The following is a 14,613-nucleotide window of genomic DNA, read 5'->3' as shown; positions in this document are numbered from 1 at the left end:
GTCATTCTTTCGCGAAACGAAGGCCTTCACCATTCAATCATCATCTTTTTTTTTACACCTTCACACCTCACACCTTCTCCAACATTTTATCCACGCCCACGCCCACGACTTCTTCCGCCTCCTTTTCGTCTCCTCACGATGAGCACGTATTTTCTACATCAATCGATCCATCGATAATAACGGTTTTCATCGCTAAAAGTATTCGATTGCATCCTTGTTTCGATCCTGTTGCTCATCCTAAGGACTCATACTGCAGAATTGTTACATCATGTTTTCGGCTACTGTCAACGGCGCTGAAAATCCGTCGCCTGCCGTAACGGCAACCCGTGGCCGACGACGTCAACGACCCGTGAGCTCAGATAACTCGGTGCAGCAACCTAAAGCGAAGCGACCGAGAATACCATTGAACGATCAAACCTTCGCGAATCCCATTGCTACTCCTGAGACGTACGAAGTCAAGTCCGCGAAGCCTTCGATAGTCGAATTGAAGCAAGATGGAATTGAGGAATCGCCTGCACCGAAGCAGGAACTCAGTTTTCGATCGAAGAAAGTTCGGCCAGGCGAGCGTCTTAGCAAGGGGGATGGTAGTACGCTTTTAGTAAGTTTAGTATCAAAGAGCTCCCGGCGACCTTGAGTTTAAATGGCTGACACGTCAACCTATAGTCAACTAATATCGCGTTTGATGTCCGAAAACTCCCGGCTCTACCTGATCGATTAAAGTTGGACACTGGTAGTATGTTACTTCACCGCTCGTCGATTCGTTGACTGTTTATATCACTAACTCTATCGCGTAGGTCGTCAGCATGGTTCCGTCGACAGCTCCACAGGATATGCCCTAAGCATTTCCCATACTCATGCCATCGTATGGCCATATGCGACACCCGCTCAGTCTCCTGAATCCTTTACCTTTGCGTTACCGTATCCCTCGAAGTCCTCGAGCGATCTTTTACCCCTGGGCGAGCTCGTCCCTCCGTCTGCTTCCTCTTCCGAGCCGGGTTTAGTAGTAGTAATGCCTACTAATGGTAAGGTGACCTACTGGGAATCGATATCAAGCGCGACGACACTGGATTTCATGCGCCAACAGCAAAATGGCGTTGAAGGTTCTATCACAGGAATGTTTTCTGGAGAGGCTGTCATTCAGATCACCCATGCCGAATCCGCGGCTGGTTTCATCCTCGCATTTAGTAGTGGACGCCTGGCATACTTGAGCGTCCGAGACACGCATGGCCGCCCGAAAATCTCGACACAGTTCTTGCGCACCAACCTTGGCCCTGCTAACAGCGGGTTCTTTGGAAGTCTCCGACATGCGCTGTCACAGACTGCTTCTCAGGGAGATATCGCTGCCGTCCGTTCAGAAAAGTCATCCAAGCAAGGCGAGTGTACTGTCGTCGCTGTTACGTCGAAAGGTCGCCTGCATTCTTGGAGGGTGCACCGGGGAGGCCACCATGACCTTCTGGTCGAGGTAGATGCTCGCAATACCATCCTCGGAGCTCTCCAGCAGATGGACAGCGTAAGCGCCAAGTTACCTGCGGAGTCGCTAAAGATACTTGACTTCTGCTTCGTACCCAGGGGCCTAGAGCAAAAATATAGAGAGATGAGTCAGCTTCGTGAACCCTCTGAGTCTGAGGACCAGCAACACTTGGTACTCCTTGTTTCGTTGTCTAACAAGCAAGGATGGCGTTATACGCTGATTGAAGTCGTATTGTATTCTGGGCTTTCATCAGAAAACCCCATTGACGTTGGCATGGTTCGACCGATATCTACTTACTCTACTGCACCAGATTCCCAGGCTCTTGCTAAACCTCGACTCTATCTCCCTCGGCCAAATATCATTGCTTTTCTTGTCTTCGACCACGCTGCCGTGATAGCCTCAATTGCCCAGCCCCCCGACTCCCCCGATTCACAAATACTCGAGGACAACCATATCATACCTGCATCTTTCGAGGATGTCGTCGATCTGCGTACGGACCCCACACTCGAAATTGTCGGCTCTGGAACCGAAGAGCCCAGGACCCAAGGTTTCAGTTCTGGTGAAGGGAGAGCGCCTCGTATCAGGCCTAAAAATCCCGCCGCTATACTCTTGGTTCGAGGTGCAGGTGCTCTCCGTATTGCATTAACAGATGTTGAACGATTTGCAAGTGAGAAGCCTCCGGAGGTTACAGCCAAAGCGAAGCTCGAACAGGCCGTATTTTTCGGTGTTAGGGAGGATAACCCCCTCGTATTCGATAGACAGCACGGCCTTCGTTTCACCGATGCGGAATATGGTGCTGCTGCTCTGGAGTTGAGCCGAGAAATTCTCACATCTGCCGGCAAACACTTTTCAACTCTAGCCGCACGGGTCGATACTAACATCAAGGAGCGTGTGCAGTACTTGGAGAAGATAATGACACAGATCGCAAGCCTTAAAGTGAACCTCGATCGTGTTACCAAATGGCAGTTACTTTGGAACGCGGAAAAACTACATGTTGCTAACGTCATCTGGCACAAGCACGAAGAGTTCACCACTCAGCGATCTGCAACTTCTAAAAAGAGCATCGTTGCCGAAATCGTCGAGTACATCCGATCCGAGGAAAAGTCTGAACCGAACGTCGCGAAAGGGGAAGTCGATGAGCTGCGTCACTGGTTCATTCGCGATGTTGATCGCATGCAAATATTCATCGCTTGGGCTTACGAAGTTATAAAACACAATTCTAAGGCCAACCTAGATCAGGCATCTCTAACGCGGTTGATATACGAAGCTGCAGAGATTTACAATAGCGCAATACGAGATGCCTTCACATTCCGCACGAGGAACCTTCAACTCTATGGTCTGGCCGGCGAGAAAATGGACCACGGGATTTTAGCTAGCGATTATGTTGGGCTCCCGACTCCCTGGACTTGCCACCCTTTCATTGCCAACAATGTAAAGAGGCAAGTGGAACTGTCTACTGAGTGGGTTAAGCAACACTGGTCAGCAGATTCCGAAGGGCAAAGCGCCATGGTTCAGAAGACTCGCGAGCTTTTACCAGAAATGACTGAAGTCTACTTAACTGTCGTTCAAGAATTATCTCGATCATACCTCGCCAGCGACGATCCAAAGAAGGCTGCGGACGGTCAGAAGTACGCGAGCATCTATGAGCAAGACCGCCATGACAAGGTCGTCCTTCTTGCTCAGACTGAAAACTGGGAAGCTGGAATCAGGATTGCCGAGAACCATGATTCTCTTCCTGCACTCGCGGAGATTCTCACTCGTGAAATCGACGGACTTCGACACCAACTTGAGACACCTGGCCTGTCTCCTGAGCGTCTCGAAAGTTTGGAAGCCAAGATGACTGCGAAAGAAGAGCAAGTGCGTGAGTACTTCATAACATATGGCAAAGACTTTGCCTTCCCATTCTACGAATACCTATTCACTACGTTCGGAGTTGATGCCCTGCTCGAGTATGATGGGGATAAGAAGTTCAAAACGATGTATCTTCGGACCAAACCAGAATTGGCCAAAGTTTCCTGGATTAACGACATTATCAGCGAAGAGGACATTGACCATGCCGCCGACACGCTTCTCGACCTTGGCCTGGCGCGCGAGCAGCAGGTCTGGAACAAGAAGATCGAGTTAAGTTTAGGCAAGCTAGCTAGGATGGCCGAATCATCCCGGCCGTCTAGCAAAGCATCTATGAGCATACAAGATGCGAGTGTCAACGGGACAGCTGAGGATGCTCAGGTGGACGCCATCGATAAAGAACTTGCCATCATTGGTGTTCAGGACGACCTATACAACACTCAAATCCGCCCAGTGATCAGCTTGGCGCTCGAAGGGGAAGAGTTAAGCGTTGTACAAGAAACATTCGCGCTCAAGATACCCAAGAAGTATAAGATACTCTCGCAAATATTTGACGACGCATTACGACGGCTCTTGAACCACGAGGCTCTGGACCCACTCACGCTCATTGACCTGCTTACATTAATCACTCTACCACAGGAGACGCGGGAACACATGCCGGACCAGTTTTTCTCGGCTCTCAGCGTAGCTTATAACGGCCTCACTGGCGCAGAGCGTGTACAAGCCGAGCGGCTCATATGGCGCAGATGTTTCCTAAGAGAAGACTGGACGCGACTCAACAACACTACACTCAAGAAAGACAATGATATCGTAGAGGTCCTTGGTCAGACAGACCTCTTCCAGTTCTACTGTACACTATATGCGAATCGTAAGTCAAAACGAACATGATGCTCGGTAGTAGCAGTACTAATGAAGAAAACAGAGCAAAGTGGCGGGGACAAAAACGATTACCGGCGGCTGTCTCCATCAGAGGTCGCTGGGGTGTATACGGAAAATCTTGACCGTCGATTTGAGAAAATGGAGAAAAACTATCGTGAGAAGGTACTGGAGGCGATGAGGTGGGAGGATAACAACCTGCTTAAGCATATCGAAAAGCACCGGTTGGAGCAATGGGCCAAGGAAACGCGGAAATATGCCGAGGAAGCCGTCAACCAGCAGTATGACGAAACTACTGCCGCTGGAGCAGCGTTAAGCCCGCCCAGATCGGGGTCTGCACGAAGGCAAACCAAGGCGTCCGACAGCATGAATGGCAAAAACGGCACACACTAGAAGTATTCATCATTAGGACCGCGAGTCCCGCAAGTCCCGCGAAAAGTTTAATGCACAGGAGCGTCGGAGTTATTTGAAATTTTCATTTCTTGTACCATACTGCATATGCTCGTTTGTTTATATAATTGCCGTGAGGCACGGGCAAAGGGAAAAGTTGACGAGAATAAAGGGGGATCATCATCCACGGCTAGGCTTCCTCCACGCAAGAACACGATACCGAGGCTTTTATGTAGCGTATACAGGGTAGCTTCGCTAACTCTCGCTTAAGCCGATATTCCTTTCTGTTTTGTTGTAATTTGTGTTGAGCGCTGCTCGTCATTCATATGACAATCATGGTTTTAGTCTTATGGTGACAATTCGTTACTTGAAATAGCAACTCGAGTATGTTGGATGCCCGTAATATCAAGAAGCGATAGTTTCTTAGTTTAACTAGGTATTTTAAGCTATGCTTATCAGAAGCTTCTAACATTCAAAACGAATAACTACCCTTCCCTTCTATATGGTTTCATTTTTTCTTGCTTTAGGTACCTAGGCTTACACTTCACTCCGAGCTGTAACCTCTCCTATTCCAGTGGCGTAATTATCCCCAGCCTCATCAGCATCAAGTCTATCTAGCGCTCTATCAACCTCCTTGTCCCATTTACTTAACCCGACAATCACCCACTCAAGGATTCCAACTAGGTATAGAGCAACACATTGTCCAACCCATAGGCCTTGAAGACCCCATCCATGGAAAGCAAGGTAGATTCCCGCTGGTAGCGCACCGCCGTAGTAGCTGAGTAGATTAACAAGAGCACCAATCCATTGTCGCCCCATGCCTCGGAGTACACCACCGCAACTCCCGTTCAGCCCATCAGCGATCTGGAACAGGGCGACAAAAGGCATGACGTCTGCGACGAGCCGGACTACGCGGTCATCGTCGTTAAAGATCCTGCCAAAAACATTTCTAGTGCTCATCAGAATGGTGAGTATAACGGCGCCCAGAATCGTAGATAAGATGGCAGCGCAGTGGGCAGCGCGTGCTGCATCGCGGGGCTTCCGTGCTCCTAGGAGGTTACCTATCCGAGCCGAGGCGGCGACGCCTAGACCGAAAGGGATCGTGTTGATGACCTGATCGGCCGTCATGATGACGGACTGTGCGGCGAGCGCGATAGTGCCAAGTCTGCCAGCAGCCAGAGCAACAATCTCAAAAGCCCACCACTCCGTGCCCACGTGAATAACTCCCAAGAAGGCCAGACGTGCGAACGGCCAAAGATTCGAGGCCGCGCGACGGGGAGCAAAGCCACCCCAGCATTCGTGGCCGTGTATGAAGGTTGCGTATGCGACGAGAAGCAGGAACGAAATCCAGTATGATATACCCGTTGCAAGAGGGGCACCGTAGAGGCCCAAACCAAGAGGATAAATGAAGAGGTAGTTGAGCAATGCATTAAGCGGCGACGTGATCAGGAGCACATATGTTCCCGGCCTGTATATCTCCTGCGCCTGTAAATACTTCTTCATCGATTCGAACCACACGTATCCCAGGCCTCCTGGGATTAGAATATGTAGAAACTTGCTCCCTTCGACGCAGATGAATTCTTCCTGTCCAAGGACTCGGAATAAGGGACCGGAAAACCCCCATATTACGGTTACGACGGCGTAGAATGCGGTCAGTACTATGATGCCGCGTTGTAGCAGGATTCCAAGGTCATGCTTGTCTTGAGAGCCGGTGAAGCTCGTCGATGCGAGGGTGTCTAGCGCTGTTGTGCCGCCCATGGCGACTAACCAGCCTGTGGCCATTGCGAACACTACATGTGGGTTTCGCGTGTTAGATACTATATTAGGTACTTTTTAAATACGTTAAGGGGAATGCCGGATTTATGGAATCTACCTCATATTTAAAGATAGGTACCTAAGGTATCTTGATGGTATGAGACGGTTTTAGATTATACTAACTGTAGCAGAAAGCAGCCGTAGCTAATGCTTCTGGAGAGAGACGGCCTACGATCAAGACAGAGATGGTCTGAAGGCTGTTTTGGAGTGTATAAGCCAATATCACGGGGATAGACGCCTTGGTCAAGAGCCATATTTCAGCTAGCCATTGCCGATATTGGGGAGTATTAGTTTGTGCACCAGCCAGAGGCACCTTTGGTAGAAGCGCGGTCGATTCATCGTTGAAAGGTATACTTGAAGGAGACTCTGGAGTTGGCATCGATGACGAGAAATCATCAGCCATTTCGAAGGAGATGTGAGGTGAGAGCTTGAAGAAGCTTGGACAGAACAGTATACGAAACAGAGCGTCTGTGAAATCTCAAACACGGCAAGATAAAGGTAGGAGAATCGTACATACCTAGGTAGGTACATTAGGTACTCTTATCCTTTGTTATGAATGGAAAGTTCCACTTCGATATCTAATTGCCTTTTGGGAATAACCTTCAACTAGCATGGATACCTAGGGATACCTAGGGATACATTCCTTAAGAGGTTAGAAAGACGAAACATCTTGAGGAGCTGTATACTACTATCCCTTTACGTTTTTCGACTTGTCTAGAGGTATTCATATTAGCATGCGGTTTTATTCATATGATCAAAGGCAAAACACAGGTCCTGGATAGCGGCAAGACGTAGATACGTAGATAAGCATGCAGATAGAAGAGCTCATGGAGTCGTGGGATGAAGTGTAAACAACCAATAAGCGAGTATCTACTCGGTAACTTATTGAGTAAATGCCCGTGATATCGAGTTGTACTCGGGACTAGTGCCACAACGAGGGCCGAATGAGATGCCGTGCATATGAGCAGTCAGTGACGGGCAGCGGGCTGCCGTAGAAGACGGCGGATGGTAGTGTAACCGAGATTCCCGATTTGCCAATTCGTCCCGCCAAGAAGAATGGCGAAAGCCGGCGTGGGCCTCTGCTGGGTAGTGTACGATGTAGAGCCCCGTCTCCGCCGTTCTATCATAGGTTACTGGACATGCGGGCATTATCTAAGACCAATTGGTATCAAGGAATGAGTTGGCATTGCATTGATACCGGGAGCCGGCCGTGTTTGGTAGGTATTATAGCACGAAATTGCTAATGGTTATAAGTATGGAGTCCAATGATGCATGATTTCCATGATATGTTAGCAAACGTATCCGTAACCTCGGGGGCTTCAATTACTTACGGGAAAGGTAAGAGATATATAGGCGGTGATGTCACGTATCTTATTATTCTTATTATTCTTATCTACTCTTTTCGAGTTGAGATATCAAATGATAACGGTATCTCTTAGTATAACGCCTTTGACTAAAATCAAGACGTAATGGTAGATTTATAAAAACGTAATCATTATAAAGAGTATTTAATCCCCAAGAAATAATAAAAAGAGGCAGAGTAAAGGGGAGAAGTAGAACTTCTCCCTTGACTAGACTAGACTCACTAGAGAGTATATTAATGTATATTGATGATTATAATTAGTATAATATAGGGAAATTCCCAGGCAAAGCCTAATACTAAGAAACTTTACCCAATCAACAGCATTTCCCGCCATATCCCACCATATCCCACCATATCCCACCATATTACTACAACTCCAGCCAACCCGCCAATAATCGCCATGCCAATGTTAACACCAAGAATCAATAGGCCATTATGCGAATGAAGTAAAATGCAGAAATTATAAAGTATGATCGGGTCGCCCATACACATGGTACCGAGACAGGGGATAGAAGGAGAACGAGTCCCAATACCCCGAGTTACCCCAGATCTATACCGGACTAACCGTAGTTACCTCCGCAATTCGACGGACAATTATAGATCTACTCGGTTGAATTAAGCCAGGATCACCGAACACCAGTTATTAACCGCTAAGCGACGATGTATTTATTAATAGGAATAGGGTCCCATCGCATGGACGGTAGCCTAGCTGACTACCTACATTCGCGTCTCACCCTAGCTGAAGGAGTGAAAAGAGGAGGAAACACACGATGAGGTTCTTCTCGTTGGTGAACGTCCGCTTGGCGTTCCTCGCGTCTGTAGCTTCATCCACGGCGGTGCAGGTCGGCAATTCTACCTATTATAACCCGGTGTTACCAGGCTGGCACTCGGATCCGTCGTGCACGCAGGTCGACGGGACCTTCTTCTGCGTGACGTCTACCTTCGTATCCTTCCCCGGGCTTCCCCTATACGCATCGAAGGACCTGATAAATTGGAAGGTAATCAGCCATGCGTGGAACCGCGAGAGCCAGCTCCCCGGAATCAGTTGGAACACGACTGGCCAGCAGCAGGGCATGTACGCGGCGACCATCCGCCACCACGACGGGCAGTTCTACGTGATATGCGATTATATTGGTACGTCGAAGGGGAGCATTGGCGTAGTCTTCAAGTCGGACGACCCCTTCAGCGACGAAGCTTGGGGCGACCCGGTTACTTTCTCGACAGACAAGATCGATCCGGACCTATTCTGGGACGACGACGGTAAGGCTTATATGGCCACGCAGAGCATCATCCTCCAGGAAATCAATCTTGAAACCGGTGAAGTTAGCCAGCCGCCTATCAGCCTCTGGAATGGAACAGGAGGCGTATGGCCCGAAGGCCCGCATCTGTATAAGAAGGATGGCTGGTATTATTTGATGATCGCCGAGGGTGGTACTGAGACAAACCATTCGATCACGATCGCTCGATCTCGTAATCTGACCGGTCCTTACGAAGCATACGAGAATAATCCTATTCTAACGAACCGCGGCACCGACGAGTACTTCCAGACCGTCGGCCACGGCGACCTATTCCAAGACGCCAGCGGGAATTGGTGGGGTATGGCGCTCGCCACCCGCTCAGGGCCCCAATTCGAGATCTACCCGATGGGTCGGGAAGCGGTGCTCTTCCCGGTGACGTGGGAAGAGGGCGAGTGGCCTGTATTACAGCCGGTTCGGGGTAAGATGACCGGGTGGGCATTACCCCCAACCGACCGCGAAATCCCCGGCGACGGCCCCTTCAACTCCGACCCCGACGCATACGATTTCGAAGAGGGCACGGCGATCCCACGTAACATGGTCTACTGGCGCGTGCCTCGGGACGGCGCATTCTCCGTGACACCCCAAGGCCTGCAAATCGTGCCGAGCCGGAACAACCTAACCGGAACACCCTTCTCCTCGACCACACCCGAGCTCAGCGGCCAGCAGGGCCTTTCCTTCATCGGCCGACGCCAGACCGACACGCTGTTCAGCTTCAGCGTAGACCTAACCTTCGCCCCGCGGCAAGTTGGCCAAGAGGCCGGCGTCACCGTCTTCCTCACGCAGGTCAACCACATCGACCTCGGCGTCGTGCTCCTACCCGAGATCTCGAATCCAACGTGCGAGGAAGCCAAGACAACACAACTGGCACTGCGGTTCCGCGCCGAGGGCACCGGCATGCCCCCCGAGCCGCGAACTGTTGTTGTTCCGGGGGACTGGCTTGATGGGCCTATCAGGCTGCACATCGAGACGGCGAACGCGACGCATTATCGTCTTGCTGCTGCGCCGGCTGCGGATCCGGATGCTAGGATGCTTGTTGGTGCGGCGTCTGCGGGGTTGGTGAGTGGTGGTAATGGCTCTTTTGTTGGCAGCTTGGTTGGTGCGTACGCGACGTGCAATGGAGCTGGTGTTGGGGTGGAGGTGGAGTGTCCGCAGGGCGGGGAGGCTTATTTTACTCGCTGGAGGTATTCTGGCGCGGGTCAGTATGTTTCGGCGACGGAGGTGGTGTAGATAATTTACATATTTATATTAATAGGTAGGTACCTACGGTATATTTATATCTGTCCGGTTGTGCTTCTATTCGTCCTGGATACCTGGTTATAGGACTTATAAGCTCCCTCTCTCTTGTAAGTTCTCTTGACAGAGTGATGTTGCTACGCTCAGAATCCTGTATAGAATCCGTATACACAGAGGATCTCTCGGTCTGCGAACGAAATGATCTGAGAGACTCGACGGGCTGCTGGCGACGTCTTTTAATTAGTCTTGAGAATAGCCCCCTCTTCTGCTGCTGCTGCTTTCCTCCAATGCATGATGAGCATTGGCATGATAGGTATGAAGAGCTCCTATACGAATCCGTATACGAACTCGGGCGGGACGTAGGTACACTGTAAATTTGCCTTGTTCTAAGAATTTCTGATACCATCCCTAGACTCTAGTGGCCGTAAAGCCCACCTGAATAGTCTGTTTCTCTTTAGATATCGCATTGGGCTCGAATGTCTATCGAATGAGCCTCGAGAGTTTCTACGGAAGGCGACATCATCTTGCGAGATAATTAACAACACCGGGTCTTCGGCTATATTATGAGAATGGGGTGAGCTAACGTACTCTTCATATAAACGGTATTATCCTTAATTCCGATGATATTCTCCTTAACGTCTCCGATAGTAATCCTATATGAATATAGAGTAAGTGATACGCTCAATCCACGTTAAGACGACGAGCATACAAGTTGGCAATGTCTAATGCCATGCCCAAAGCAAACCTATGCGTATTAAGACTGTTTTTCAGCCTTTCCAAGCTCTTTTTGCCGGTAGATACCCAACGAAATATTCTTGTGCCAAGTGGAGGATGGTAGTAGGAGAGAATCCCATGGATTTCGTTGATGGTTTTGCCACAACTGGCTACAACATCCGATATCTTGCCTCTTAGATGCTCAGGTGTTCGCTCTAAGAAGTCTTGGTTGAGAAGCTTTATCGTTGCGCTTATTGATTCGAATTCCGATATTATCTCGTTGACATCGGCTTCAGCTGTTCGTATAGGTACCACGCACGCACAAAAGAAGCGGCCACCCCAGAGACCTTGGATATAAGCCCCCCTAGAGTTATGCACGCCATTGAAATAGATAAGGGATCCATTTTAGTTGCACCCGTAGGCACTTAATGGAATATTGTAGCATGATAACACTAGTTATACGGCTAGCGAAGTTGATGATAATCTATTAGTTATATAAACCCATCTCTTCTTCTCCTATCAGGAGAATTTCCCGTTGGGCTCTCTGCGGGGCCTATCTGCCTTGGCCTTCAGACGAAGCTGTCCAAGCTTTAACCAATAGAGAGGTGCGGTTACAATAACAATGCAGGCAAAGTCGCGAGCCATATGAGTGCTAGAAAGAACCTGTGGTTCTCGTGTTCAACACCAACCACCCCGAGAAGCGACATCCAGTGAGAATTTAAATGATACGGGGCTAAAAGAATGCTTCTACCAAGGCAGATCTAAATGATGTAAGGAGAAGCAGCTCAACAACTATAAACTATTGGTTGCTATTTGTCTAAGCCGGTGTCATATCTGTAACGTGGGGGCAAGATAATACCTATGCTAGAGGGTAAGAATTTGGCTTGTTAATACTTACCTAGGTAGTTGGTCACGTCGCTTCTCTGTTGTGCATTCTGATATCTTGATAGGAGGTTTAGGCTCGAAAAACAAATATTATAGATACCCTATTGGTACCCCAATTATTTAACTAGGTACTCGACTAATTCAAACATGATTATTTTTTCTTTTTGTGCATAATCCAAGGCCCTATACACTGGTTGTATTTCTCGCGTAAACGACAAAATTAAGCAACCAAGGTGTATAAAACTCATCCAATGCCTTTAGAACTATTTCGGAATAAAGCTTTCAGCGCCCGCGCAGGACATGGGATTACATCAGGGGACTTGCCCCTGAGAATGCATGTCGATCCGAACGCCAAGCCCGTCTTCCCCGTGTTTATTCATAACTCTGCACCCCTTGGTCATACACTCAATAACCGAACCCCCAAATTTAGCATGCATTACTCGCTCGTAAAGTCGTAGCATACTCCCTACCGGTCCTAGAGAAATAGTGATTGTCGATCCGATCAGCAGCCTATACGCCGATCTGGGACATATTAGGACCGCGAACGGAACCACCGCCGCGCCGGAGCTCTCTTAAGACAAAGAAGAGGCTAGCGGCGAAGGCGGCGAAGAGAAACCATAAGAATACAGTGCTAGCCTGGATCTCACGGCATCGCTTCTCGGTATCTCCTGAACCAAATGCAATATAGTCGCTGGTTTTGTGTCCCTAGCCAAAATAGTTAGTAAACAAGATCGAGATCATGTTGAATTAGATGGATGAGAGCTACATACTATATTGGAGCAGTTCACTGCCTGTAATTTTGCGGAGAAGACAATGGCACCGATGAAGGTGAAGAGAGTCGCGGCGCTATCGAGAGCCAGGGCTACGACGGGGATTGCGATGGCGGCAACGAAGTGCGAAACCAGACCATAGATGATGGCAATCCAGGAGAGGGCGCACACGAACATGATAAAGTTAATAGCGGATTCAGATCCGGTGACGTTGCTTGCGATGACATTGCCGACGAGGGCGGTGGTGAGCAGGACGAGAAGGAACTGCACGATGCGCAGCACGGACTTGATCATGGTCTCCATATTGATGATAGCTCGCTTATATCGCGAGATGGTAAAGTGTTTATTTGGTAACAAAAGCTATAGATGATGGCCGACGACTATATGTAGCGCCTGGGTGGGTATGTTCTGTAGATACCTATCTAAGGTAGCTTGGCCGAGCTGGTTTACTGGTGAAAGTAAACGATGAAGACTTAGATTGTTGCTTGGTGTTTTCTTAGGTTGGTTGTTGTGGCTCTCGCGGGGAATAACGGGGATAGATGGTCCTACGAATGACGGAAGATGGGATTTGGATTCGAGGAGGAATTGTGATTCAATCTGTTGACGAGAGTGTGCTATTGGTCGATATGTAGTTTGAGTCTAAGGTATGGATGGGGTTTGGTTGATGTCGATCAAATGATGCGCATTGATGTTGTTGCTAAAAAGGTTTAGAAACTGGAGAAATATGTATGGAGATGTAAAGATGTAAAGATGTAGAGATGTAGAGATGTAAAGATGTACACTAGAGATGCAGTGAAAGAAAAGGTGACTAGGTGATTCGTGATCGGCAGTTGCGGGATAACAGCTTACCTTCCCTATGTACGTCCCTTAAAAGAATATGCCATAGGTACCTAATGCTGCTTTGCTGGCTCTATCTGTTGCTGTTTCTGAATTCGCAAACTATGACCTCATTGGGTTTTTCCTTACTATTCTAGAAGCAGTGACGTACACAATAACCCGCGGCGCATATGCTAATTCGGCTGTTTTTGAACGCGGACTGATAAGGAGAAAGCTTCAAATGGTTACTCGAGATTTACGGATACAGAACTGGTTATTCTAGCATCAATGATCCTTAAATTATTCGGATGCGGCCTACAATGTTATTATTACCAAGTTTCTTTGACATAAAGACCCTGCACCAAGTCGTACATAGTATCCTTGGACATCAGTGTCGTACTGAATTCCATGGTTGGCCGGGCAGTCAGCCCACGGGCGGGCCAATCATGCCGACATCTCGCAACTCCGCACCATCTGCATCATTCAAGGCTCCGTTCCTGATAAGATCTCATAATTCCGAATGATTGGCTCTTAATGGTTTGTTTCCCCAAGTTTAACACTCTGACCCAGCAACCGCGAGCCGCGCGGGACCTTGCATCTTCTTCATTCCAATCCATTTATAGCTCAGTTAACCTTGGAAATGTTTTATCATTTGCAACATACCCTTCCATATCATGTAAATAAGGTAAGGTATGTACTATATAAGTCCATTCCTATCTCGAAGTATCATTATCACCCGAGCTTTAGCCGATACCACACAAGTTACCTAATGGCCTTCCGCGATGGCAGTGTGGCCTTAAAAAACAACCCAACAAATACCGTATCATTTACTGAGAGGCTTTTCCCTCGTTAGGTTTACTTTCCTATTAATGCACCTAATTAACATGCTTTATTTCACATTCGGCCTAGTTAATCTTTATCTAAACTTCCAATTTACGCGACTTTACAAGTATAAAAAAAAACTGGAGAAACAATCCGATATGATGACCCTCGTTAAAACTCCGGGCATTAAGGGATCCAGACAGGTCGGTACCTAGGTACATCCTTGGGAGTGGGTTGACACCTCGTTGCATCACCATGCATGTACGTACTACGTTAGGTTTTAATTGAACAAAGCTTTTAATTTTTTTTCCC

The 14,613-nt window shown here is 48.4% G+C and overlaps 4 protein-coding genes across 4 annotated transcripts; 2 read left to right on the top strand and 2 right to left on the bottom strand.

The window, feature by feature from the left end:
* Positions 1–151: 151 nt before the first annotated feature.
* On the top strand, positions 152–4,855 carry F4817DRAFT_150229 (Nup133 N terminal like-domain-containing protein). The gene is made up of 4 exons (XM_049297966.1): positions 152–598; positions 664–733; positions 795–4,187; positions 4,242–4,855. Exons 1-4 carry the CDS (start codon positions 269–271, stop codon positions 4,586–4,588), a joined length of 4,140 nt encoding a protein of 1,379 aa, XP_049158016.1. The 5' UTR covers positions 152–268; the 3' UTR covers positions 4,589–4,855.
* A 267-nt stretch (positions 4,856–5,122) lies between these two features.
* F4817DRAFT_359499 (MATE efflux family protein) lies at positions 5,123–6,803 on the bottom strand (the record flags this gene model as incomplete). The annotated part of the gene is made up of 2 exons (XM_049306171.1): positions 5,123–6,375; positions 6,524–6,803. The coding sequence occupies 2 exons, from the start codon at positions 6,801–6,803 to the stop codon at positions 5,123–5,125; spliced, it is 1,533 nt and encodes a 510-aa protein (XP_049158015.1).
* A 1,591-nt stretch (positions 6,804–8,394) lies between these two features.
* On the top strand, positions 8,395–10,295 carry F4817DRAFT_150300 (glycoside hydrolase family 43 protein). The gene has a single exon (XM_049297967.1). The coding sequence runs from the start codon at positions 8,534–8,536 to the stop codon at positions 10,286–10,288; it is 1,755 nt and encodes a 584-aa protein (XP_049158014.1). The 5' UTR covers positions 8,395–8,533; the 3' UTR covers positions 10,289–10,295.
* Positions 10,296–12,403: 2,108 nt separating this feature from the next.
* On the bottom strand, positions 12,404–12,966 carry F4817DRAFT_317007 (marvel domain-containing protein; the record flags this gene model as incomplete). Its single annotated transcript, XM_049300758.1, has 2 exons — positions 12,404–12,598; positions 12,664–12,966. The coding sequence occupies 2 exons, from the start codon at positions 12,964–12,966 to the stop codon at positions 12,404–12,406; spliced, it is 498 nt and encodes a 165-aa protein (XP_049158013.1).
* Positions 12,967–14,613: the final 1,647 nt, after the last annotated feature.

This window comes from Daldinia loculata (assembly GCF_022478755.1).
Source record: "Daldinia loculata strain CBS 113971 unplaced genomic scaffold F4817scaffold_32, whole genome shotgun sequence".
In the NCBI taxonomy this organism is placed as follows: Eukaryota; Fungi; Ascomycota; class Sordariomycetes; order Xylariales; family Hypoxylaceae; genus Daldinia; species Daldinia loculata.
This window is presented reverse-complemented; position numbering and strand designations above follow the sequence as displayed.

Excerpts from the sequence above, each read along its gene's own strand:
- F4817DRAFT_150229 (XM_049297966.1), top strand. The coding sequence starts at position 269 with ATGTTTTCGGCTACTGTCAACGGCGCTGAAAATCCGTCGCCTGCCGTA. Across the intron at positions 734-794 it reads ATTAAAGTTGGACACTGGTA|GTCGTCAGCATGGTTCCGTC; the intron begins GTATGTTACTTC and ends TCTATCGCGTAG. Across the intron at positions 4,188-4,241 it reads CTGTACACTATATGCGAATC|AGCAAAGTGGCGGGGACAAA; the intron begins GTAAGTCAAAAC and ends TGAAGAAAACAG.
- F4817DRAFT_150300 (XM_049297967.1), top strand. The coding sequence starts at position 8,534 with ATGAGGTTCTTCTCGTTGGTGAACGTCCGCTTGGCGTTCCTCGCGTCT.